The sequence below is a fragment of the Stenella coeruleoalba genome (assembly GCF_951394435.1).
Source record: "Stenella coeruleoalba genome assembly, chromosome: 8".
Taxonomy (NCBI): Eukaryota; Metazoa; Chordata; class Mammalia; order Artiodactyla; family Delphinidae; genus Stenella; species Stenella coeruleoalba.
In genome coordinates, this window is record NC_137154.1 from 8,048,119 (window position 1) to 8,073,205 (window position 25,087).

The 25,087-nt window shown below is 47.9% G+C and overlaps 1 protein-coding gene across 1 annotated transcript; it reads right to left on the minus strand.

Moving 5' to 3' along the window:
• Positions 1 to 1,014: 1,014 nt before the first annotated feature.
• STIP1 (stress induced phosphoprotein 1) lies at positions 1,015 to 13,557 on the minus strand. The gene is made up of 14 exons (XM_079929294.1): positions 13,405 to 13,557; positions 10,263 to 10,472; positions 9,616 to 9,757; positions 9,315 to 9,456; positions 8,443 to 8,611; positions 7,061 to 7,187; positions 6,866 to 6,968; positions 6,477 to 6,597; positions 5,406 to 5,502; positions 5,142 to 5,266; positions 2,609 to 2,645; positions 2,291 to 2,394; positions 1,940 to 2,112; positions 1,015 to 1,482 (listed from the first exon to the last, which is right to left on the minus strand). Exons 1-14 carry the CDS (start codon positions 13,411 to 13,413, stop codon positions 1,410 to 1,412), a joined length of 1,632 nt encoding a protein of 543 aa, XP_079785420.1. The 5' UTR covers positions 13,414 to 13,557; the 3' UTR covers positions 1,015 to 1,409.
• Positions 13,558 to 25,087: the final 11,530 nt, after the last annotated feature.

The following is a 25,087-nucleotide window of genomic DNA, read 5'->3' on the forward strand; positions in this document are numbered from 1 at the left end:
ACTTGCCACCTCTACTGTCCCTCCACCTGCATCACTCCCCTCTGGGGCCAGTACCCACAAGACTCACTCCTGTCATGTCCCTACGCAAATGTGACTCAGAGGGCCCCTGGTGGCCCAGCGGCTTCCTATCACCTGCAACAGGATGTAAGCTTTGGGAAAGCAAGTTCTTATAGTCACTGGCTCCCAGCAGAAATTCAGCCTTTCTAGACAATCAATTTGGGGATGGAGGGAACAGAGCCTGAAGAGACAGTAGCACCAAAGGTGCAGCAGAATCCCTGTGGAGGACTGTGCCACCCAGATGGGAGAGGCCTGCTGGGGATTCCCAGGGGAAGGCCAGCTTATGCAGTCAAGGCAGCAGGAAGTGCAGCCAGCTGGTGGCCTCAGCAGCTTCCTAGCCCAAAAGCTGCACTCCTGGAACAAATGAAGTTTTAGTCCAGCCCCAGAAGCCACCCCAGTCCAAGTAGAGGGTTTTTAGAAAGTTTGTTTCAACTGTGGAAAAGTGTAATTAAAACATACTTTGAAGTCAGTTGAGAGCAGTGAGTTAAGAACTAAAACTAACATACAACTAACACAGAGCAGCTGACAGATTTGACCTTTCCAGAAAGGAGATCCGAAGTGTCTCTTGCAATAGAAATTGTTTTCAATTCTTGAGTGGGACCCACTGTTCTCTGGATCTAACTCGTTTCTGGCTTTGCGATTTGAGTGTGGAGAACTGACAGCACGGGAATCACCTGGAAGTTCACCTGACCCTCCGGAGCTGGAGCCACTCTGGGTCAGGAGCCTCCATGACCCCTTTCAGTTGTTCACTGAGCGACAGCACCACCTAGTGGCCACCTTGCTAGGCCAGGGAACCCAGCCAAGCTCACACCCACCCCACCCTTCAGGAAGGAAGAGAGCATGCCCGCCTCGTTCCCAGTGTTCAGTTCGCACTCAACTCTCCCAATCCAGGCTGTGACTCCTACAGGACATCTGTTTCAAAGTTTCTTGGCAAAAAAATCACTCAGGGACATAGCAGTGTATAACCACGCCTGACTGGCTTGTTTTATTGGAGAAGAGGACGTGGAGTTAACAACGTGAAGACAGTTGGGACCTGAGGTTGGGAAGAACACCCTCCCCTCCCCTTACAAGCCCACTGCCCCAAATAAAAAATAACCAACTATGGGAGAGCAGCTGAGACAGCGACTGGGGGCAGGGGAAGGAGACCATGCGTGTGCTGGGAGGGCCCAGAGGCAGCGGCTGCACGAATACGCGAGTACAAGTCTCTGAATCTTCCTCGTACGTCTGTATAAATATATAGATACGTTGTTCACTTGTTTCCCCTTCTCTCCCTTCTGCTCCGTGCTGCTTGCCGCGGTCCCAGCTCCTCTTTCCACGTGAGGGCGAAGGGAAGGGGCACGATGAGCAAGTCATCACCGAATTGCGATCAGACCCACATCCATCAACTTCTGGATCTTCTGCGCTATCACAGGATTCTTTAAGTGTCTGACAAACAAGAGGCAAAGTTATTTGAAATGAGAGAACCTATAAAAATTCTTACTTGCTTGCAGAGCAAGCCCCAACCAACACAAATCCCCCTGGACACCACCAACCAACAAGAGGTGGTAAGGGAGTTCTGGCAGAGACTGCCCAGGGGGACCCACACGGGCCTCCTCTGCCACTGTTCGGAACCTGACCAGTCCTGCTGCAAAGGAGTCCAAGGACGCAGGTTTAAGCTGAGACCATTCTCCCAGAAAAACTGGTCTTTCCAACTAACCACTTAAGCCATCGCCACTAACATATATAAATGAAATCCTTCCAGCTCACCATCAACTGCCAACCCTGCAAGTAAGAATTACACTATAAATATTCCACTCAGATCACACTGCTGCCAACGTTGTGCATTCTCAATGCTTTTGTCCACCTTTTCCCTCGAAGGCCATCTGCCCCCAACCTGACTCACTCGCTGAGCGCCTGGGGGTCCTTCTGCATCTGTTCCAGGATGAGCCGCATGGCCGGGTCACTCATTATCTGCTGCACCTCAGGGTCGGCCATGGCCCGCCGCTTCACATCTTCGGGGCTGTCATGTCGGTTGTACTGGGCCATCATGCAGCGCTGGTAACCATCTGCGGCCTCCTGCATTCCGGCAAAGCCAAAAGTGGAGGGTGTTAGCACTACCTGGCTCACTGCTGCAGCCGGTCCAAGATAACAGAGGTAACTGAGGGGAAGACAGACATACAGAGAAACAGGCGAGAGGGAAGAATCAGACACATGGAGGCAGGGGAGAGCTCACTGAAGGCCAGAGCAGCCCCACCTTACAGTTGGAGTCCAGGTCGAGTGCCTTCTGGTAGACATCCATGGCTTTGGTGTAGTCTTTCATCGCTTCCAAGGCAGCTGCTTTCCGTGTATAACCCTTGACTACAGACAGAAAGGGAGAGGTGAGGCATCACCTAAAACACACTTCTGAAAGCTGCTCTTTCAACTCTTCATCTGAACACCGTTGTTCCTCAGCCTGACACTAGCTCCTAAATGTTACAAACCCGAAAGACACACAGGCAAAGTATATGCTCTCTCCTTCTCTCAACCCTCTGGCCAGTCAGGGGACAGAGAAACAGCACAGAAAGGCACTTACTGAAGGTCGGTTCTAGCTGGATGCATTCCTCACAGTCCTAGGAAGGAAAGGCAAAAAAGAATTAGGCTCATTCCTTTAGAGGAGCTACCCTAGGGCAGACTGATCACTTGGAATTACAAATCTAACTGTTCACCCAGGGCCATTACAGAACATTCTGCTTTTGTTCTAATGCTTTTTTTTTTTTTTTTTTTTTTTTGCGGTACACGGGCCTCGCACTGTTGTGGCCTCTCCGGTTGCGGAGCACAGGCTCCGGACGTGCAGGCTCAGCGGCCATGGCTCACGGGCCCCGACTCTCCGAGGCATGTGGGATCTTCCCGGACCGGGGCACGAACCCGTGTCCCCTGCATCGGCAGGCGGACTCTCAACCACTGCATCACCAGGGAAGCCCTGTTCTATTTTTTAAAAATTTTTATTGGAGTATAGTTGATTTACAGGTGCTGTACACGTGTACAGCAAAGTAGATCCATTATTATATATACAGATATCCACTCTTCTTTAGATTCTTTTCCCACAAAGCCATTACAGAGTACTGAGTGGAGTTCCCTGTGCTATACAGTAGGTCCTTATTACTTATCTATTTTATACATAGTAGTGTGTATATGTCAATCCCAATCTCCCAATTTATCCCTCCTCCCTCTAGTGCTTCTGTTGTTCCTGGCAGCTTGGTAATTTAACAGCAGGCCCAGCAAAAGAAGAGTAGAGAAGTAAGGAAAGCAGAACTAGAAGGGATAACAAATCCAGATCATGGACCATCTCATATAAGGGGGCCGGGACTCTTCAAAAGGCTAATGTTATGATTAAAAAAAAAAAAAAAAAAAAAAAAGGAACACCCCACCCCCCACCCCCAAAACCGAAAAGGTAGGGAAACTTCTAGTTTGAGAATCTAGAGGACATGACCACCAGATGAAACGAATGGACCTTGATATTGACAACTTTAAAACTTTATTTTTAGACAACTAAGGAAATCTGAACATAAGACATACAGCAGATGACATTATAGCCTGAGTTTTGCTATTATTAGGTGCTAATAATATTGTGACTGGACAGGGAGAGTCACTTCAGGAGATGTATGCTCAGGAATTCAGAGGTCAAGTGCCAAAATGTATCATTTCCTTTCACAAATGGTTCGCCAAAAGCGTCGATGCTTATGGTTGAAGAAAAGGCGGAAAACATAGGTATTCTGTGTATTTTTGTCCGAAATATCTTCAAAACATAAAATTACGGAGAAAAGAACGCTATGCAGTGTAGTGTGTGCGCTGAGGCCCAACCAAGAAGCTCTAAGACTGGGAGCAATTCTACTCATTCTTTCCTCCCATTTGCAGATTGGCAAAGTCCTGTTCCACCTCTCAGGTGACTAACAATGTTATTCTTTGCTTTGCAAACCAACTTGCTTTTGACATTCCCCTTGTGCAGTCCCACCAGCAGCAGTGATGTCTCTAGGCCAGATGGACTGAGAAGATAGTGGCATCAAACAAAACCATCATGGACTCAGGTACTGGTGTGTCTAGATAGGTAACATTTTGTCTAGTTCCCACAAGATGGTCCAGGTTTATCTCCCAGAGGACAGTTTAAAAATCACCAAGAGGCACAGAGTAGCTCATGTTCAAGAGAGCTATGGAGAGTAACTCCTTCAGTGTTGAACATTATCATATCTGACCATACTTGATGTTACTGACAACAGCAGATCTATCTAACTGGAGTATGGAAGAAAAGAATGGTAAAGCTGCTGTGGAAGTTAAGGCAGTTCCTCAAAAAAATTAAACACAGAACTATAGTACTTCCACTGTTGTATAAAATACTTGAAAGAATTGAAACCAGGGACTCAAACAGATATCTGTACACCCATGTTCACAGCAGCATTGTCCAGAACAGCCAAAAGGTGGAAACAACCAAATGTCCATGGATGGATGGATAAACAAAAGGTGGTCTACACAATGGAGTATCATTCAGCCATGAAAAAGGAAGTGTGACACATGCTACAACGTGAATCTTGAAGACATTATGCTAAGTGACATAAGCTAGACACAAAAGGTCCAATACTGTATGATTCCACTTACAGGAGGTCCCTAGAGCGATCAAATTCAGAGAGACAGAAAATACAACAGTGGTTGCCAGGGGCTGGGAGAGGGGGCTGGGGCGTTAGTGTTTAGAAAACGCAGTTTCCATTTGGGAAGATGAAAAAGTTCTGGAGATGGATGTTGGTGATGGCTGCACAACAATGTGGATGTACTTGATGCCACTCAACCACACACTTAAAATGTTAAAAAGGTAAACAACAAAAAATGTAAGGAAGGACAAAGGGGAGGGAAAAGGATCTACTTTCCCCAATACGCCCAACCACGAATAAATCCACAGGCCAGGACAGGGTAGACACAGGCCCTGTATTTTTACAAATTTCACATGTACATCACCACCTTGAATCTATGATCAAAATAAGAACACCAAGCTGATGCTGATGAAAACATGGAAAGAGGAAAACACATTTCTCATGCACAGTGACATTAACAGCTGCTCCGCATTCCCAGAGCCTCACCTTGAGTGCCAGCTGGAACTCCAGAAGTTTGGTGTAGCAGGCAGCTCGATTGCTGTACAATTTGGCATCTTTTGGGTTCCGTTTTATGGCTTCTGTATAATGCTTCATCGCCTGGGGATAGTCCCCTGAACATGGAAAAGACAAACTTAAAAAATAAAATAAAGCACACCACCAGAGCGCATCTACCCCACAGTCAGCCAAGGCACAGAAAGCACCATCTACACTGCTCTTATCCAAAAGTTCCATCATCTGAGCTGTAGGTACCTTTCTGAAAACATTCATTGCCTTTGTTCTTTTCCTCCAAGGCCAGGTCAGGGTTTATGTAGGCCAGCCGCTCTTGCTCTTTCAGGATTTTCTCTGCCTAAAAAAATTATTAATTCTTGGAATAGTCATTTAAACTCTCATAAACATTGGGCTAATAAAAAGTCTGATTAGAATTTCAATTTTCACAGTGGCAAGATTTAACTTTTGGTTTAATAATTTTATATTCCTTACAAACTATGTATAGCTTAAGTAAGCTACAAAGATATATTGTACAGCATAAAGGATATAACCAGGGGGCTTCCCTGGTGGCACAGTGGTTGTCTGCCTGCCAATGCAGGGGACACAGGTTCGTGCCCTGGTCCAGGAAGATCCCAAGTGCCGCGGAGCGGCTGGGCCCATGAGCCATGGCCGCTGAGCCTGCGCGTCCGGAGCCTGTGCTCCGCAACGGGAGAGGCCACAACAGTGAGAGGCCCGCATACCATAAAAAAAAAAAAAAAAGAAAAAAAAAGAAAAGAAAATAACCGATATTTGATAATATCTTTAAATAAAATATAATCTATAAAAATTTTGAATCACTATGTTGTACAACTGAAGTACAATGTTGTAAACCAACTTTACCGCAATTCAAAAAAAAAATTTTATATTCCTCATCATCAAGGTGTACGTACTATGAAGCAGAATGAACGGTATTGATGTATACTTGGTACGAAGATATGACCTATATGAAAATGATATATGTATTGACAGTTCAATTTTCTGCCTAATCTTTCTGTGAATAAAATCACTCCCCTACATAATTTGGTTGTATAAGGTAAGAAAAAACTTAAATTACAATAACAACCACAACACTGTCAGAGCACTGACCCTCAACATCAACGAATTTATGGTGGAAACCTTGGCCGACAAAAAAGGCACAGCAGAAAAACTGAGTTATTCCCTACGTGTTGTCATCATTAAGTGACAGGCGCAGCATCATATACAATGACCAAAGACAACAGATTTGTCATTAAATAGTAATGACTACAACAAATAAAACAAAAAGTAGCAAAACATCCCATATCCCCTACCCACCTGTTGGCATTTCTTGAGCACATCTGGGGTTCGGTGCTCTGCCAGAGACTTGTTGTAGAAATGGATGGCATCCTTGTACTTTTCTTCTTTGAAATAGGAGTTGCCAATTCGAGCGTAAGCTCTGACAAAGACAAGAGAAAAAAGAATTTGCTAAGGGCAGAACACAGACGAGGTCAGCCCCTGCAGAGAAAAAACCGTCTGCAACCAACTAGACACAAGGCCCATGTCACTGCCCCAGGCACCACGCCCTTCCAACACCTTCCGTCTAGGATCCTGCAGCCTCCTTTCCAGCCCACGGCTAACACAGTATGCTGTGCAGCCAGCAGCCCCCTCTCCATGCAGACACGGAACCCTCCACACTGCTCAAGGCATTCCCAGGTCAAGCGTACTTGGCAATCTGTCGGTAGTCTTCTCGGTTTTCTCGCCCCACTTCAATGGCCTTCTCACAAAGCTCCCGGCATTTACCATAGTCGCCCTTTTCGAAGTACACGGCTGCCAGGCAGGAGGGTCAAAAAGGAAGAGTCAGCCCATGCCTCACCCCCAGGACCACGTAACAACTCCTGCACCTGTGTCCTGGGTCTCACCTGCTTGGTTGGTTATGTAAGTCATGTTGGTGGGGTCCAGGTCCTTGGCTCTGTCATAGTGTTTCAAGGCTGTGTCAAAGTCTTTCTTCTTATAGGCTTCATTCCCCAGCTCTTTTTCTTTCAGTGCCTAGATGAGGTGTGGGAGAAGTCAGTGCTGAGCACATCTAACCAGACGGCAAAGAGAGCAAGGGCCTGTGACGTCACAGGTACTACGCAGCATACACAACTAACAAGGCTACAGAAGCAGGTTCTCCACACCCACAGTGAAGTATCAGCTGTTAGAATGAAAAATTATAAACTTTCATCTCTGCTTCCTCTGAAACTCCCCCTATCCCACCTACTCTCCTGGATCTTTCTCAGCAAGTGAGGGCTTCTTCAGGGGAGAGGAAATCCCTTCAGCTTGAAAGAACTTCAGAGAGGACAACATAGTTCTGTGCTAGGTTTAATTCTGAGAGGCTGAGCAAGTTCGGTTTCTGTCGCATGCTGTCTCGAGGTCTTAGCTGTCAGGCAACACCCGCAGAGAGCGTGAGGAGCAGAAGGGGCCGTCCTGGTGGCAGGAGTCTTCGGCAGAGCTCACTACCACCCACGTTATAGGGCCTTTTTCCAGCTTTGAGGCACCATGAACAACCAACGCTTACCCATTTAAAGGTACTAAATTTGGCAACAATCTGCTGTTCCCATTTATAAGAGGGGAAATAAAATCGTTCAGGCACATGCCTCCTGCTCTGGAAGACTGAAAGTTGTTCACTTAGCAACACAGACAACTTTCAACTACACACCACGTCCAACAAGGAAACAGAAGCATAAGGAATGATAGACAGCATTCTTCTGGATCTCCGCAAGGACAAGGACCACACACAACTTTACTGGCTGGCCCTGGCTGACTTCCACATTGCCAGAACCACAGCGGCCATGGGACTATGGACTAGTAGCTTCCACTGCCTCAAGACTTTGAGATACACGATTCCTATGAAACTGCTTGTTACGTGGACCTTTTAATATACTATTTTCTTTTAAAAATATTTACTATTTATTTATTTCAGCTGCACTGGGTCTTAGTTGCGGCACGTGGATTCTTAGTTGTGGCGTGCAAACTCTTAAGTTGCAGCATGCAAGCAGGATCTAGTTCCCACCAGGGATCGAACCCAGGCCCCCTGCACTGGGAGCACAGTCTCTTACCCACTGGACCACCAGGGAAGTCCCCTGACCATTTTAATTAACAACAGTAACTTTAGCACATACTAAGCATTCAAAAAACAATCACAGCCAAGGAAAGCCTATAGATGGTCCCACCTGACACACATATTTCTAATTGACTTGGCTGTTTCTTCTAAATTCATGATAGTAAACAGTGCTAAAAAAAAAAAAAAAGAGCGAGACACCTGCTTCTTATTCTCTGGAAGATCTTCTTCCATTGGCTCTGGTTTTGTCTCCTTTCTGGGAGGAGGCGGCGGTGGAGGTGTCACAACTTCCTCTTCTTCATCCATACCACCTAGATCGACCCCAAGGAGGACGCTGAGAGTAGTCATGATCCGGGGATCTTGCAATTTCCTAGTATTGGTTAAAAAAACAAAAAAACAGCACTTAGTCCTCTCCACAACTGATCTTAAACCCCATTTACTGCTAAAGCCCAGATTACTGTATATAAAAGCTTCTCACCCATGAGAAGGTTCCTAGATCCTGTACTAAAAGTTACAAATGGGGAATACTCAACCCTTCAAATATCCATATAAAATGAGGTAACACAGACCAAATTTATTTCTTGAGGCCAGCAGATACACAGAGAAATGAGTTATAGATACACTTTGTCTGATCTCAGGAGCCAGAGGGATTCAGACAGTCACAGATAGCAGTACAAGGTCTGGAGAGATCTCTTTAGATCTGACATCCTTTCAACCTTGCGTTTCCACTCCAATATACCAACAGAGAGAGGGGATCCTATGTGTAAAGAAAGGATAGGGTTGGTGCTAGGTCAGCATAGCAGGAGAGCAGTGAAGAGGCAGAGGAGGGTTAGAACAAACACTCCAGATTACTCTAATATATACTCCCCCTGACCCTTTCTAAAAATACAAATAATAAAAAAAAAACACAAATAAACAGTAACCAAAGCAGTAAACTCCTACTGCTCTTTGGAGAAAAAACAAAGGGAGAAACCCTGCAGTCCGGTCGAGGGAACCGCCTGCCACAGGATCCCAGGAAGAAAGCACAACGTTCATGTCCATTTCCAGAGACAAACGGTGCCGCCTTGACTTACGTGCCCAGGTCGGAGGGCTTGTTCCGCAGCTGCTCTATCATTTCCCGGTAGGTAGGATCAGCGAGCAGAATCTTTGTCCTGGGATCACTCTCCAACTTCTGGTATAGATTAGGCATGTTGAAAGGGTTCATGAATTTCCTCTCTGTTTCAAACAAAGGAAAGCACATCACTAGGAGTCAGTTACTATGCCCACACAGCCTACTAGACCAACACTGGGGGATGGGGGAGCCTCCAAGTTAATCCCAATTAAAAAATAATAGTAAATAAAAGGAGAAGAGCAGTATACGTGGTGCCTGCCTACCTGCCAACCGGGCCTCCATATTCTGTAAACCTTCTTTGAGCTGAGGATTGTTTGCTTCATGTTTTAAACCCTCCTCATAGGTTTGCTTGGCTTCTTCAAATCGGTTTAAGAACTCAAGAGCTGCTGCTTTTCGAGAATAGCCCTTAAACCAGCAAAGAAAAATACCAAAATGAAAGACACCTAGCGGTAAATTCCTAAGATGAACTCAAAAAAATCTATTTTACATTTCATGAAACAAAATGGGTATTCACGTGAAGGCCTAAGAAAAAACAGAAAGAGGAGCAGGATACAGCAATGGTGTATCATCGACCCTGTAGAACACAGCCTAATATCTAAGGTGCACACCTGCCCCCTCCCAGTTCATCTTTCGACCCTAAGTGTTGTCAGAATTTTGGGTAGTGTTTTCCTTCCTAGCAGTACAAAAAATAAGACATGTCTTAACTGACGGTACCTCAGATTTGATGAAACATGCCATCACTCTGAGGAACAATCTCAAACAGGTAGGAAGAATACTGGGGGAAGGAGAATAATCAACTATGAGTCTCTCGGGCTAGGCAACTAGGCAAGCCAGGAGGGCTGGTATTTAAGAACTGCCCCCCAAAGGAGTTTCTGGGCACCTGAGGAGCCCCAGCACGCACACAGCTTACCTTGCCCCAGTCAGGCTTCAGGTCCACGGTTCTGCAGCCGTCCTCGTAAGCCTTCTGGTAGTCTCCTTTCTTGGCATAGGCTGCGGAACGATTGCTGTAGAGCACGTGGTTCTGGGGGTCTAACTTAATGGCTTCCGAGTAGCACTGCAACGCGTCATCGATGTTGCCAGCACTCAGGGCCTTGTTGCCCTTTTCTTTGAGCTCATTTACCTGAGAAGAAAAGGAACCAATATAGTTTCTCTCCATAAAATGTCTCTTTAGTCCCAATTTCTTAGGGGATACTCATTCCTTTCCGTAGCTATTGACAAACAAGTTACTTTATGGATCAGAAAAGAGAAATCACAGATTCATTAATTTACATTTCCCACACCTTTGGGAACCAGCAAGGAAAAAATAACCAGGAAGAAGCGGCCTGACACTGTTCTTTGCTGGCTCCCCTGTGGATCAGTGAGAACTCCAGCCACTCTTCCAAAAGTCTCTACTTTGAGCTGATGAAGCCACTCTAGAACATACTCATGAGTTCCTTTTGTGGAAAAACAAATTCATTTGCCATGGATTTCCACAGTTCGAATGATAAACTGGACACAGGCCTAGTTACTCCTCACAGGAAGAGGCAACCAAGAAGGAAGTGGACTGAGCTTGCACTGATACATGCTTCAGCAACCTGCCGGCTCCAGGAGCATCAAGACGCTCACCTATGATCAAAGAACAATCTGTTTCCACTTACAGATGTGGTAACACGTCACAACACGATAGATTACTGGTCTGTTCCTTAACAGGTAAAGGAAAGCTAGAAAAAAAGTTTTTGTCATGCTTAAGTATTATTATGCTACTAAAAGGATGAAGAAGAATAAAGAAACACTATTTGTGGTTCAATCCAGTATCCTCTCAAATATCTGGAATGAAAACAGCAGGAACGCATCAAAACGTTTAATAAAGTGACCCTGGCCCTATCAGAACAGGATCCTAATTAAAGGGCTTCTCCTAACCAGGAAGCCCTACAAGAGGGGAGGGTCATCCCTCAAATGCATACACACTTGGTGAGACTAAGCTGTGTCCCTCAAGACACAAAGTCATTCTTTCCTGGTACCTATCATCTGCCCATGACCCAGTGTACTGATGCAAGAAAGAGTTCTATTATAAGAAATGACTTTGGAACCTTGAGGCACACCAATTGGGAACCTCCACCAACCACAGATCTTAGAGAGACAAGCTCTATGAGAAAAAAGGAAAAGAAACTACCAAGACGCTGGCCAGAAGGCAAAAAGTTTAAAAACTCAATACCACGAGGCAGCTGAGAACAGCTAGGTGAAGTTCTTGCCTATCCTACAGAACATCTTCCAAACTGGGCACCTACCTGCAGTAGGTCAGGAAATCAAGTTCATACACAACCAGCACTTTAAAACATCAAATGGAATAGAAAATGTCAGCATGTGGTACGTATAATACAGTAAGTTGTTCTGTCTGACATGTTATACAGTTGTATGTCTGTATTGGGTCAAATTTTAAAAGTTTATCACTATGAGATTTATTTGAAAGGTGCTTAGTTAAAAAAACACAATTTTGGACACTCAAATTTGTCCAACTTTAGGAATATTTCCTAAAACTGAAACACGGATCTCAGAATAATAATTTAAAAAAAAGCTACATATTGAATGGGGGCAAGACAGTAGGTTCTAACACACCTGGAGTAAAATGCCAGGCCATTTGTACAACAGGCATGGTAAACGTGCAGTCCCTGAGTTTAGTCACTCACAGTCTACCTGTGCCTACACTTCTACAATGGGCAATTGCGATTAAGAAAAATTTTTTTCCTCTTTTGATAATGGCGGGATGAGAGCTTTTCTTGAATTTAACACAGCAATGTGTTTCTCACGTCAGCCCTGTCTCTTGTCTATATCACAGCCTACTGAATCCCAGATACAATTTAATTATCACAAGAGCTCAAAATGTTTATTAACCTCTCCGTTTCCACTCTAATTTTTAAAAATTTAGCGAAGAGGCCCCAGGTTTGGCTAAAAGAGTAATACCTATACTAAGGCAAAAGGTTCGACTTTGTAGATCACACCTGAACACCCGAGCTGTCCCCCCACTCCCCCCCGTCAATCTTTACAGACTAATAACAGCTTCCAATTGAATAAAATCTTACTGGGCCTTTCACAACCCTCAGGCCGCAGAGGGTACAATTAAGTCACTGAAAGGAACTAGCAGCAGCTTCAAACTCGGCCCCCCAACAATGCCGAGAGGAGTTAAATAACTTACTGCTTATCTGTATATTCTAAATTTTCTAAGCACTAATTCCTCCTTCTGCAATTTGAAACCGAAGTTTTGTAAGTATCAGTCCTGTTACTCTTGAATCGCACGCACACAGAAAGAAAAACGAGGAGGGGGAGGGGCCTCACATACGTTTGTAAAATCACTGGTAGGGATGAAATTCATTCCAAGGACTTTTGCTGCACCCTCCCCTTTCCTGCATCATGAAAAGAAGTCGGCCTGCTGCTCGTCAAACCTTCACTGAACACTCTTCCATCCCGGTCTTTTCAGATGCAGAGAAGTAGGATTTTCCCTACTTCTGGCTACTAAGTCCATCAGCTACTTCCAGTGTATTCCCGTCCCCGCTCCCCGAATTCCTCCAAGTTAACTGTGCCAAGTCCTGGGTAGTCTCTTCGTCCGCAATCTCTGATCCCCCTTTCAGATGACGAACTTCCAGAGGTTGACCCGATCCCTCCTGCCTTTCGCAAGGCCCCTCGCCCACCTCCATCCCTCCCAGCGCCTAGGGCGCCATCCCCCTGCTCAGCCTGGACCCACTTCCCGAGAGAGCTCCGGAGTCCGGCCGCGGCTCCTCTTCCCGCCGCGAGCCGGACTTATGCCGAACTAATACGTTTTCCAGCCCATCTCGCCGAGTCGGGTGGCGACAGGCGCTGAGCCGAACCCGCGCTCCCCACAGCCAACCCTCGCTCCCCGCCCGCCCGCCCGCCGCGGCCCTCACGCCCTCGCCGCCTCAGCTGCTCCGGCGGCCCCGGCCCCCACCCCGGCCGCCCCGGCCGCCCCAATCGGGCTCCCGCCCCGCTCCTCCACCCGCGGCCTAGCCTCAGCGGGTCATCGAACGGCCCCGGGCCTCAGCCCGCCCCTCCCCCTTCACCTGCTCCATAGCCCGGCCCGGAACCCAGTTGAATAGACTCCGTCCGCTCCGCGTTCCCAACCGCACGCGCCGCCTTCTGGAACCTACTAGAAGCTGCCGGGACCCCCAAATCCCGCCCCTTCCTCTCTGGCTCACTGGTCGCGCTCCTCTAGGCGTCTTTCTGAGCTTTTCTACTATTGGCTTGAAGTCTAGCCCATCATCTTTGCTTCTCTCTCATTGGACAATATGGAGAACCCTGCCTCCCCCGCATCTCGGGATTGGGCGGTCCCCTAAAAGCTCCGCCCATCACAAGCTCTATGATTGGAGGGAAGGGCAGACCTCTGCGACAGTGATTGGTCGTTTGGTCCGCCAATCGTGGCCGCGCTGGCCGCGCCCATTGGTCCTGTTCTTTCTGGAAATTTCCACCTCTCTCATTGGGCTGACGGACTCCATGACGGAACCGCCTTCAGATTTTAAAAAATTTCAATTGGGCGGTGAGTTGCAGACACTTTGCTCTGATAGGTTTAAATTGATGCCCTTCAAAGAGCAGAGTGGGGTTTTACTGTAGCCGTGGTTTATGGGAGCCCAAGGCCGCGTCCGCCGTCTGCAGCGGTGGTTCGCCAGGCTGCGGTATTGGCGGGGTCGCTGGGGTCGCTGGCCGCTTCCTTTCTCGCTCTGCGGGTAGTGTGGCCAAGGCAATTCGCTCCTCCCGGCGGCAGAGAGCCCTGGTCCTTCGCCCGAGCGTCGGGCTCGGGGGTCGCAGCCTGGGGGCGGGGGGCGGTTGGCCGTTTGGGTCGGCTTCGGGAGAGACCCCCGACGCGTTCCCGGATCCCGCTGTTGGGTTTGGGTGTTCGAACATCCCGCGTGGTGGTGAAGGCGCCGGGGCTTGGGTAGGACAGGCCTGGAATCTCACCTTGGCGGGGACCCTCCGTGGAATGGCCCCACCTCTATGAATCTTTCGGGAAGAGAGTTTGGTAATCCAGGGCCGTGGATCGTTCATATTTATGCAGTAGACTATTTATTACTTAATGAAGGAGAGCTATCTCCGCTATTCGGAGGTAAAGGGGTAAGGGAGACAAAAGACCTCACTGAGGTGCCCGATCACCTGGCGGGCGGCGGCGGCCGGGGCGGTCCTTAAAATCGCGGCTCTTCTGCCAGAGGCAGGGCAGGTACCCGTAGAGAAGCGAAAGGATTTAGAGCGTGAGAGAGAAATGATTGTGGTTCACGGAGCAAAGCAGCCGCATGACGGGTCTGGAGGGAGCTTAGATGAGGGTCTTGGGCCCTGCTGTGATCTCTCTCCCCCACGCCCGCTGGGTAATGCCGTCCCTTCCCAGGGTTTAACTGCCCTCTATGCTAATAGGTTGTCTCCACAGCGTTCTTTTCCATCCCAGCTGTCTGACCCATTCTCGACACTACAGCCAAGGTCACTGTAGATCCGCTTGCCTGATAACCCCCTCCTTTGCTCGAAACTCTTGGAGGCTTTTAGATTGGGGGTCAGGGCCTGTCTAACATCGCAGGCCTACTTTTCCCACCTCTTCTTTCCCTGTCCTCCACCTTCAGCACCAGTCTCCAGCCACACTGACCTGTCTGTTCCTTGAACTAGGTGGGCTCCTCACTTGGGGCCTGCCTGCAAGATGTTTCCTCTGCTGGGATCGCCCTTCCACCAACTCTGCCAGGTTAGCATCTCAGGTTTTTAAGGCTGAGATGAGCTGTCAGGGTTCCTTGACGACCTGCCCCCAACGAACTCACTAATTTCTGCCCACCTATTATTTGCTTTCACAGCATCATGGTCTACACATGTGTCCAATCACATACTAAACCAGAGACTGGTATCTGTACCACATTTTGTAGGGCCTACAAGGGCCTTGTGTCTTTTCCTTTAGATCCTTGTCTTCCAGGTGCGTTGTACAGCGTTTTGCACGTAGCAGGTAATCATTAATTCATCAAATACGCCCTATAATTTTTTAGGTAATTGTGGGCACTGGGGAAATGCAGTGAGCAATCCTGACAAAAATCACTGTTTTTGTGGTGCTCATTTTAATGAGAGACAAACTAAAAAAAGTTTGCATAGTGTATCTGCGGTAGAGAAAAATAAAGCAGAGTGTTGGGCAAGTGGGGCAGTGTTGCATTTTCAGTAGGGGTCCAGATCAAACCCAGTGAGAAGCTAATATTTGAGAAAAAACCTGAGGAAGTGAAGGAGTGAGATTCATGGATATCCTAGGGAAGAACCTTGCTGTCAGAGGGAACAGCAGATGCAAAGGCCTTGTGACCAGAATGTCAGGGGCAGGGAGGGAGTGGGAGGTGGGGCTAGAGGAAGCAGGAGCAGATCCTGCAGAATGGGAGGCAATTGTGTTCACTTGGAAACATGCAGAAAAGTGATGTGATCTGACAGTTTTATCAGGATCCCTCTGATTGCTGTATCAATGAAGAGGACGAAAGCAGAGGAACCTCTTAGGAAGCTGTTGCAGGATTCTAGGAGAGGGGTGATGGTGCCGTGGGCCAGGGTGGGAGCAGAGGATGGGTGAGAAAAGTTGGATTCAGAATGCATTTTGGAAGAGCTGACAGGATCTGTTGATGTATGGATGCAGAGCATGAAGGAAGGAGGTGACTCCAAGGTGTTTGGCCTCTTACTCATCTGCTAAGTTAAATCTGTCAACGAGACCTTTCCTTTCTTCTTGGCACCGTCCCCAGACCACCGCACTCCTGCCAATCCCACTGCTGCCCCCCAGCCCAGCTCTTTCTCCACCTCTGGAGGCCTTTTGAGGCCTTATATCGTCTCCTCAACAGCCTCTCTCCAGGCTTCTTTGCCATCCCTCCCTCTCTGTGATCTGGTCTCTGCTGTCACACATCTTTTTTATAGTTCTGTGTGTGGTACAGTACTCTGGGTACAGGGGCTCAACAGTGAGCAAGGCAGCCCTCAGATGCAGCTTCTGCACACATGGACCTTGTTTTCTAGTGGGAGAGACAGATGGTACTTAAACTCCACAGCTGTGTGACTTCTAGCAACGTGCTTACCTCTTTGTGCTTCAGTTGCTTTCATTTTAAAATGTGGATGAAAAAGTTTCAGTGTTAGAAAAGTTGTGAGGATTGAATGATTGGATATTTACAAAGCACTGAGAACAGTGCCTGACGACAGAATAAGTACCATATACATTTGTGAAATAAAAATAAAGTTACAAATAAAGATAATTCTAAAGAGTGGTGTGTGCTATAAAGAAAACAAAAAGTAAGGATAAAGAGTTACCAGGGAGGCAGGGAAGGAGTGCCTAGAGGTGGGGGGTTAGTGAAGGCCCCTTAGACTTGCAGTTATGAAAAGCAAGACATGGACAGTGTTCCAGACAGGGCAACAGGAAGTGCAAAGACCCTGAGACTGAAACAAATTTGGAATTTTCAAGGAACCCAAAGAAGGCTTTTCTAGTATCCTTGTCTGTAAATGAAGATGATGAACTGCCTATGACTTCCCAAGGTCACTCTTGAGGATTAAACAAAGTAATCCATACTCCAATTTTTGTTTATTTATTTATTTATTTATGGCTGCATTGGGTCTTTGTTGCTGTGTGCGGGCTTTCTCTGGTTGCGGAGATTGGGGGCTACTCTTGTTGCGGTGCACGGGCTTCTCATTGTGGTGGCTTCTCTTGTAGACCTTGGGCTCTAGTCATGTGGGCTTCAGTAGTTGTGGCTCACGGGCTCAGTAGTTGTGGCTTGCGAGCTCTAGAGCGCAGGCTCTGTCGTTAGTTGCTCCACAGCATGTGGGATCTTCCTGTACCAGGGCTCGAACCTGTGTCCCCTGCACTGGCAGGTGGATTCTTAACCACTACACCACCAGGGAAGTCCCAGAGAGCCCTCTTTGAGAAAAGAAAAATATAGATTAAAAAAAAGCATGGTACTTTAGAAGGAGTGTGAATGAGGCACCTTGAGGTTTAAGCTTATCCAGTGTCATGGTAAAGCCACTTCTGAACATTATGATTTCCACCAACTCAGGCTTCTCCAAGTGAACTCAGAGCCCTCCCTTGGGGGCCAGGAGGCAGTGATGCGGGCTGGCTGGCCAGTGCCCCCTTCCCCAGGTCCCTGGAACTAAAGCATAAGCTCCGCCACAGCAGGCATCCTGGCCCTTGACGATGCGTGGCGCTTCGAGTGATTCATGCTGCTCTTTAGGTGGGGAGCAAAATGGCCAGGGCTGCGTTTGGAGTCAACTCTGAGGCTGTAAATCCTGCAGCAAATGAGAGACTGACGGGGTCACCGCGTGCAACCAGATTCTCTGCAGAGCAAATTCCCAGTTTTAAAGTTCTCCCAGGAGTTCCCTAGTGTCCAAGTGGTTAGAATTCCGGGCTTTCACTGCCGTGGCCTGGTTTCAATCCTTGGTCGGCATGGGAGTGAGGAGTGAGGAGTGAGGAGTGGGGAGTGGGGAGTGGGGGTTAGGGGAAGGTTGCAGCTCAGAATTCTCGCGTCTGTAGAACATGGAATTTTTGATTTTATAAGAACTTTCAGTGTTGGAGTGGAAATTTAAGACAACCTGAGTTTCCTTCTCCACGTGAGAGTGAAGTTCCATTCCATGTTCTGAGAAATCCCTAAAGAATATTTTCATTTCCCACATAACTGAGTGATTCCAACTTTGAGCTACCTGTTACCACAGAGTCTGAGTCCTGATTAGCAGGAAAAGTGTGGGGGGGGAAATAAAGTGCCGTAGAGTTCTGCTCAATTCAGTGAACTCGCACAGAGCCAGGAACTGTGCCAGATACTTCAAGGAATAAAACGATGGTAATTATTATCCGATAATTACTTATCAGAGAGCCCAGAGCCCAGTTCGGGAGCTCGCCATCCACAGGCCCTCCCGGGGTGCTCTCAGCCAGTCTCGTGGCTATAAACACATCCCGGATGACTCCCACATTAGCTTCGGTTCAGATCTCGCTCCCAAGTTCCAGACTTGTCTACCCAGCTGCCTCCTCAATGTCTCCATTTGGATGGCAAATGGACTTCCCAACGTGTTCGAATCAGAACTGATGATCTCCCCTGAAGCTGTTTCTCCCTTGACTTCCCTCTCTTCAGTGGCCTGGCTATTCTTGGGCTGGTTCAGGCTGAAAACTTGGGAGGCATCCTTGACGTTCACAACCACATCCAGTTCATCAGCAAATTTTGTCAGCTGGACATGGGCCCTTCTGCAAGTCCCCAGCCATTTCTTGGCTTTGGGAAGGGGAACGGAGTGTTGGCTCCCTGAACTGGTAGGTGGCCAGAGGCAGAAGGGACCCCCGGCCTGGGCTCCCAGGCCATATCGAGGCCTCCCACGCTAGATGCTGCTTCCAGAGGGCAGGGCCTGTGATTTGTTCACTGCCGTGTGCCCTCAGGGCCTGGAACCTAGTCTGTGCTTGTAAGAGTTTGGTGAATGAGCAAATGGAGCTGATCATCCTTCTCCTCCCCCATGGGACCCTCAGCCCCTCCCAGGGAGGCTCTCTGGCCTTCTTCCCTCTAGACTTCCTTGCTCCCTATTTGGCTTACTCTTCTCTGGGCCAAATGGTTGAGTCCCTTCAGATTCAAACATCTCAATCCCACTGTTTCTGTTATCTGTTTCTTGAGAAATACCAACTAGTGCAGAGTGTGAGCATGGGGAAATGGGCCCTCCCATGTCCTATTGATGGGAAGTTACACTTAGTAACATCTATTTAAAATACAAAAAGCAGGGCTTCTCTGGTGGCTCAGTGGTTGAGAGTCCGCCTGCTGATGCAGGGGACACAGGTTCGTGCCGTGTGGAAGATCCCACATGCTGCGGAGCAGCTGGGCCCGTGAGCCATGGCCGCTGAGCCTGCGTGTCCGGAGCCTGTGCTCCGCAACGGCAGAGGTCACAACAGTGAGAGGCCCGCGTACAGCCAAAAACAAAAAAAAATACAAAATGCAATTCCACGCTTACAGATTTATCCCACCTGGGCCCAGCCTGGTGGCACAAGGATGTATACTGCAGCCCTGTTTGTGACAGCAAAAGGAATAGCACCCAATTACTTGTGTATCCATGGAGGATACTGGGAAACACGATGTTGCTGCTAGAGGACGGAATATTAGTGAGTGTTCAAAAGAACACTCCAGTAGATATTGACATGGAAACATGCCCATGATAGACTGCAGAACGACGAAAGTCGTGCAGCAGTGTGTATGCCGAATCTTACTTTTGGTAAAAAAAAAGTGTGTGTATCTTTCTATATGATTATATATATGCATGGGAAAAGTCTAGACAGTTGTATAGCTAACTGCTAAAGTTGTTGCTTCTGTGGTTTGGGAATGGGGAGGGGTGCTGCATTCATTTGCTGGGGCTGCCATAACTAAATACCACAGATGTGATTCGGTGACTTGAACCACAGCAATTAATTTTCCCACAGTTCTGGAAGTCCAAGGTCAAGGTGCTGCTAGATCTGATTTCTTCTGAGGGCTCTCCCCTTGGCCTGCAGACGGCTACCTTCTCACTGTTTCCTCACGTGGTCTTTCCTCTATGCAAGCACGCATCCCTAGTGTCTGTGTATCCAACTTTCCTCTTCTTTTTTTTTTGGCCACCACGTAGCTTGCGGGATCTCGGTTCCCTGACCAAGGATTGAACATGGGCCTAGGCAGTGAAAGCCCAGCGTCCTAACCATTAGGCCACCAGGGACCTCCCAAACTTTCCTCTTCTTATAAGGACACCAATCAGATTGGATCAGGGCCCATCCTGAGGGCCTCGGTTTAATTTCATCACCCCTTTAAAGACTCTGTCTCCAAATACCGTCCCATTCTGAGGTACTGAGGGTTGGGAATTTAACATATGAATTTTTTGGGGGGGGACACGATTCAGCCAATAACAGAGGCTTTCACTTTCTATTACGTTGTTAAAATTTGTGACAATGGGGACATCCCTGGTGGTCCAGTGGTTAACACTCTGAGCTTCCACTGCAGGGGGCATGGGTTTGATCCCTGGTCAGGGAACTAAGATCCCACAGGCTGCGCGGTGTGGCGTGGGGGGGTGAGGGGGCAAAAACATTTCTTACACTGAACACTGCTATTCGAGCTAAATGTCCCCAGAGCATCAACCTCCTTCCCAGGCCTTCTCTGAAGTCAGAGGAGGGGCAGCGAGTGACCTCTGCCAGCCCAGCCAGCTCCAGGGCCCTCTGAGGCCCCTCCCCTGAGGAAGGCAATGTGAGCCACTCCGGATCACTGGCCAGGTCCTCAGACCCACGCTGAGAGGAAGCAGATGGAGGGGCCTCTGCCATGCAGGCCTATGATTTATAGCTACATGTTCTGGACATTTAGTACCTTGTAATCCATCCTTCCCCTTCACACCTCTCAGTATAACAACAATATGTTATTGGCCAATGAAACAGGTAGGTGATAAAACATGAAGAGAGCGCTACAACCTGGATGAAGGGAGGTGCAAAATTGTGATCACACAGCAAAGATGTTAGGGGGACCTGGGAGGTGCAGGGGTTCCTCTCTCTGAATGAGGCAGTAAAAAGAAGAAAGATGGCCAGGTAAAATGGGGTAGGGCTAAAACTTGAAAGACTCAGGAAACAATAATGCACTGGGCTTTAAAATCAAGCCCCTGGGGAGAGGAGTGCACTGCCCTGTGGGTCTCTTTAGATCTGGCAGTTATCCTGGGTCCTGCTCTGGTCTTAAAGACCAGAAGCTGGAAACTCTCACTGTACTGTGGTCCCGCACCCGACTGCATGTTCAGTCTTGCTGAGATGGTGAATCTGCTCCTCTGGGTAGCTTTGCAACCCTGAAAGGTGTGGAAGCCCGAAAAACAAACCCAGACTCTTGCTACCAGTTTAGGAAGTTTTGTAATCATTCTGCTAATACCTGCATGTTTATTAAATGTTTTGAAACATGCATCAATCTACCCTATTTGATTTGCAATTTTAATTAGAAAGGAATGAATGGGAGACAGCCTGCAGTGATGACTGCAATAAAGGCTCCCATCCCTGTATGCCTGCCCTTTGCCACGGATTTGGCTGCTTCTGTGAAGACATGGAGTCTATTTCTCCACTTCTTGGAATCTGGGCTGGCCTTGTGACTCGCATTGCGTGCCGTGACTGTGTGAATTCTGTGCAACACAATGTGGTGAAAGTGATGTAGTGTGACTTCCGAGTCAGGCCTCGAGGCATTTTGCAGCCTCTGCTGACATCCTCTTGGAGCAGGGCTTGAGAGCAGCATGCTGTGAAGATGCCCAGTCTGGCATAGTGGAGGCCACATGGGACAGAACCGAGGGGCCTCGCTGACAGCCAGCGCCAATTGCCAGTCACATGAGTGAGGCCGTCCTGGGCCCCCCGCCCCTGTGGCCATCTGACACAGGAGTGGCCCAGGCAAGACCAGCAGATGAAACTTCCAGCTTATCCCAGCCCAAACTGCTGATGCAGAGGCCTGGTTGTTATTTTAAGCCAATGAGTTTTCAGTGGTTTATGAGGCAGCAAAAGATAACTGAGACAGTATAAAAGGATCTAAGTTCGTAAACGGTGTTTGAATATTTAAGAGAACTGATTTACCATGTTTATAAGTTTAATCTATTAGTGTATAACAATTGCTAACTGATTAGAAAAAAATATGCTTGGCTTGGGAGGGAAGAATAAGGTGGGGGATGAAGGCATCTTTACCGGCTACTCCCTCCCTGCTTATAAAAAAAAAAAGAAAGAAAAAAATATGCTTGTAAAAAAAATATATATATATGCTTGTTATATGTGTAAGTCTCTTCTGCTGAGAGTTTGAGGCATTTGAGAGGACCAGTTATTTCAACTCTGTAAAATGTAGTTTAAAATCTATTAGGAAATTTAATTACCTAAGTTTGCAATTGGCATTCATTTTCAGAATTTAATCTGTTGAACCTGTGATTTAATTAAATATTCATCAAAGACTTAGTGAAAGTAATTGTTCTTATTTTTACACAAAAATTAGATTTATAAATAGAAAACTAGATTTGCAAGTTGCATTTGGATATTTAAGAAAAGCTAGTTTTTTAATTTATGAGTTTAATAAATACAGTATTAATTTAAATACAAGCAGCAGTAGGTAACTTTTTGCTGCATGAAAAAAAACCCTCTCCAACATTAAAAATCCTCAACAGAAAACAGCGGGTGTTACAGCCCCACCAGAAGATTTGGCACTCCACAGACTCCCATGCCTTTGCTTCTGTGGGTCCCTCGGCCTGGAATGCTCCTGACACACATAGACATCTGTGGTACCTGGCAAGATATTACCTTTTCTAAAAGGTCCAGCTGAAACTCTGTGAAGAGGTCCTGCCTTGCCAAGTCAGAATCGCACTTCTCTGCCTAGACCCATCCGTGTGTGGGGCCCAGGCCTCTCTTAGAACAGACCCTGGTAGGCTATTGTCTGGGACCTTCTCTATCCTGGCTGCCATGTGAGAACAGAGCTGAACCCCAACAAAAAGAAATAGAAGGACTAGTTCAGATGCCGAGGGTGTCCAGGGTGCTTCCATGGCCTGGCTCTGGGGGACATGGATTTCAGGCTCTATGCAGAGGGCAGCCTCCTGATAGGCACTGATACTTTCTATGGCTGGGTCCCCTGCCTCCCCTTGCGTTCTCCTCCCCAGACTTTGCCGGGAAGGGTTTGGTGAGCAGAATAACGCCCCCCAAAGATGTCCACATCCTAATCCTTGGAGCCTGTGCATATGTTACCTTACATGGCAAAGGGGAATTAAGGTTGATAATCAGCAGACTTTAAATGGGATCATCCTGGATCATCACCGGTGAGTTCAATGTAATCACAAGGGGCCTTGAAAATGGAAGAGAATCAGAGGGAAAGACCACCAGGGAAGACTGGTCAGTGAGATGGAACATTGCTGGCTTTGAAGATGGAGGAAGGGGCCCACAAGCTAAGGAATGTGGGTGGTCTCTGGAAGCTGGTGCTGACACCTTGATTTTTAGCCCAGTGAGACCGATGTCTGACTTGTATCCTACAGAACTTTAAGAAAATGAATTTTATTTATTTATTTAAATTTATTTATTTATATTTTTGGCTGCGTTGGGTCTCTGTTACTGCGCATGGGCTTTTCTCTAGTTGTGGCGAGCGGGGGCTATTCTACGGTGCGGTGCGCGGGCTTCTCATTGGGTGGCTTCTCCTGTTGCAGAGCACAGGCTCTAGGCACGCGGGCTTCAGTAGTTGTGGCACTCAGGCTCAGTAGTTGTGGCTCACGGGCTCAGTAGTTGTGGCTTGCAGTCTCTAGAGTGCAGGCTCAGTAGTTGTGGCGCACGGGCTTAGTTGCTCTGCGGCATGTGGGATCTTCCTGGACCAGGGCTCGAACCCACGTCCCCTGCATTGGCAGGTGGATTCTTAACCACTGCGCCACCAGGGAAGCCCTTGTTTATTATTTAAGCTGCTACATTTATGGGAATTTGTTATAGCAACAACAGGAAGCTAATACACAGCGTCACCCACATGCTTCATTGCCTGAATCAGTGACATTTGTGTAATCACTTACCAGACCACAGATAGGAATCAAACAACCTTGACCCAAGCCTGGACTCTGACCCCCATAGGCCATGTTGACCTTGGGCCAGTCCAGGCTTCTCATCTGTGCCCTAGGGCAGTGCTGCCTCACCAGGCTGTGGGGAGCACATAGTGAGTTAATGGAAGTAGAGCAAATGGGTGTAGAGGGCTTAGCTCAGCTCCAGCTGGTACCTAGTCCCCTGTGAATGGTTGCTGTCCTGGATGCAGTTGGCAAGGCCCTTCTTGCCCTGGTAAGTTATTGGAGAAGCGGCAAGTGGTGAGGTGACCTTAGGCCTGGGGGCCTGACTACTGCATCTTGAACTCATCTTGCTGACCTTTTCGGGGAAAGGCGCAGGCCTCATCGTTGGTGGTCCTGGAGTGCTGGGGGCCCTTGGCCCTTCCTTCCTGTCCCCTGGCTTCTGATCTACCCTCTCTGCCCACAGGTCTCCCACTGATCCTCTCTTGGGCACCACAGTGGTGCCAGCTGCATCCACAGGAGGGTTCTGTGATCCTCCTCACAGCCCTGTGAAGAGTTATCGCCACACTCAGCGCCAGAGAGGCCTGGAGCACAAGGCAGGTCTGCAACGGTCAGACCTGAGAGCTGTCTTCCTAATATACAGCTCAAGAAGCAAGGTACAGGGGCCAGTGTACCCGAGTAAGAACGAGCAAAGCTGGTGCTAAAACCTTCTCTGGAACCCTGGCTTCTTGTCCCAGGTTAAAAAAATATCCACTATGGCGAGTTCCCTGGCCGTCCAGTGGTTAGGACTCTGCGCTTCACTACCGTGGACCTGGGGTTCAATCCCTGGTCGGGGAACTAAGATCCCGCAAGCCACGGGAGGCGGCCAAAAACAAACAAAAAAATATCCAGTATCATATTTATCAAATAATAAAATGGTATAGAAAGACATTAAAATTTTAAAAATCCATCCTTATAGTCCTTGTAAAAAATTAGGAAAAATATAAAGAAAAAAATCACCCCAATTCTTCCACCGAGAAGGCCACTTGGAACTCTAATTTTCTGCCTTCAAATTACACGATTTCCACCTTTGCCTCCCTAGTTGCTCTAGGTTCGGTTCCTGCCACCGCCGGCTAAGAAGCAGCAGCGCAGCGACCTGGGGAAAGTCGCCCAACCGGACGTACCCGTTCGCGCCACTCGTCACCTCCCCACCGCCGGCGGGGACGCGCGGCTCCCGGGGACTGGGGGCGGGGTGGGTCCCGGGTGACCCATAGGGAGCCGCGCTCGACTCAGTAC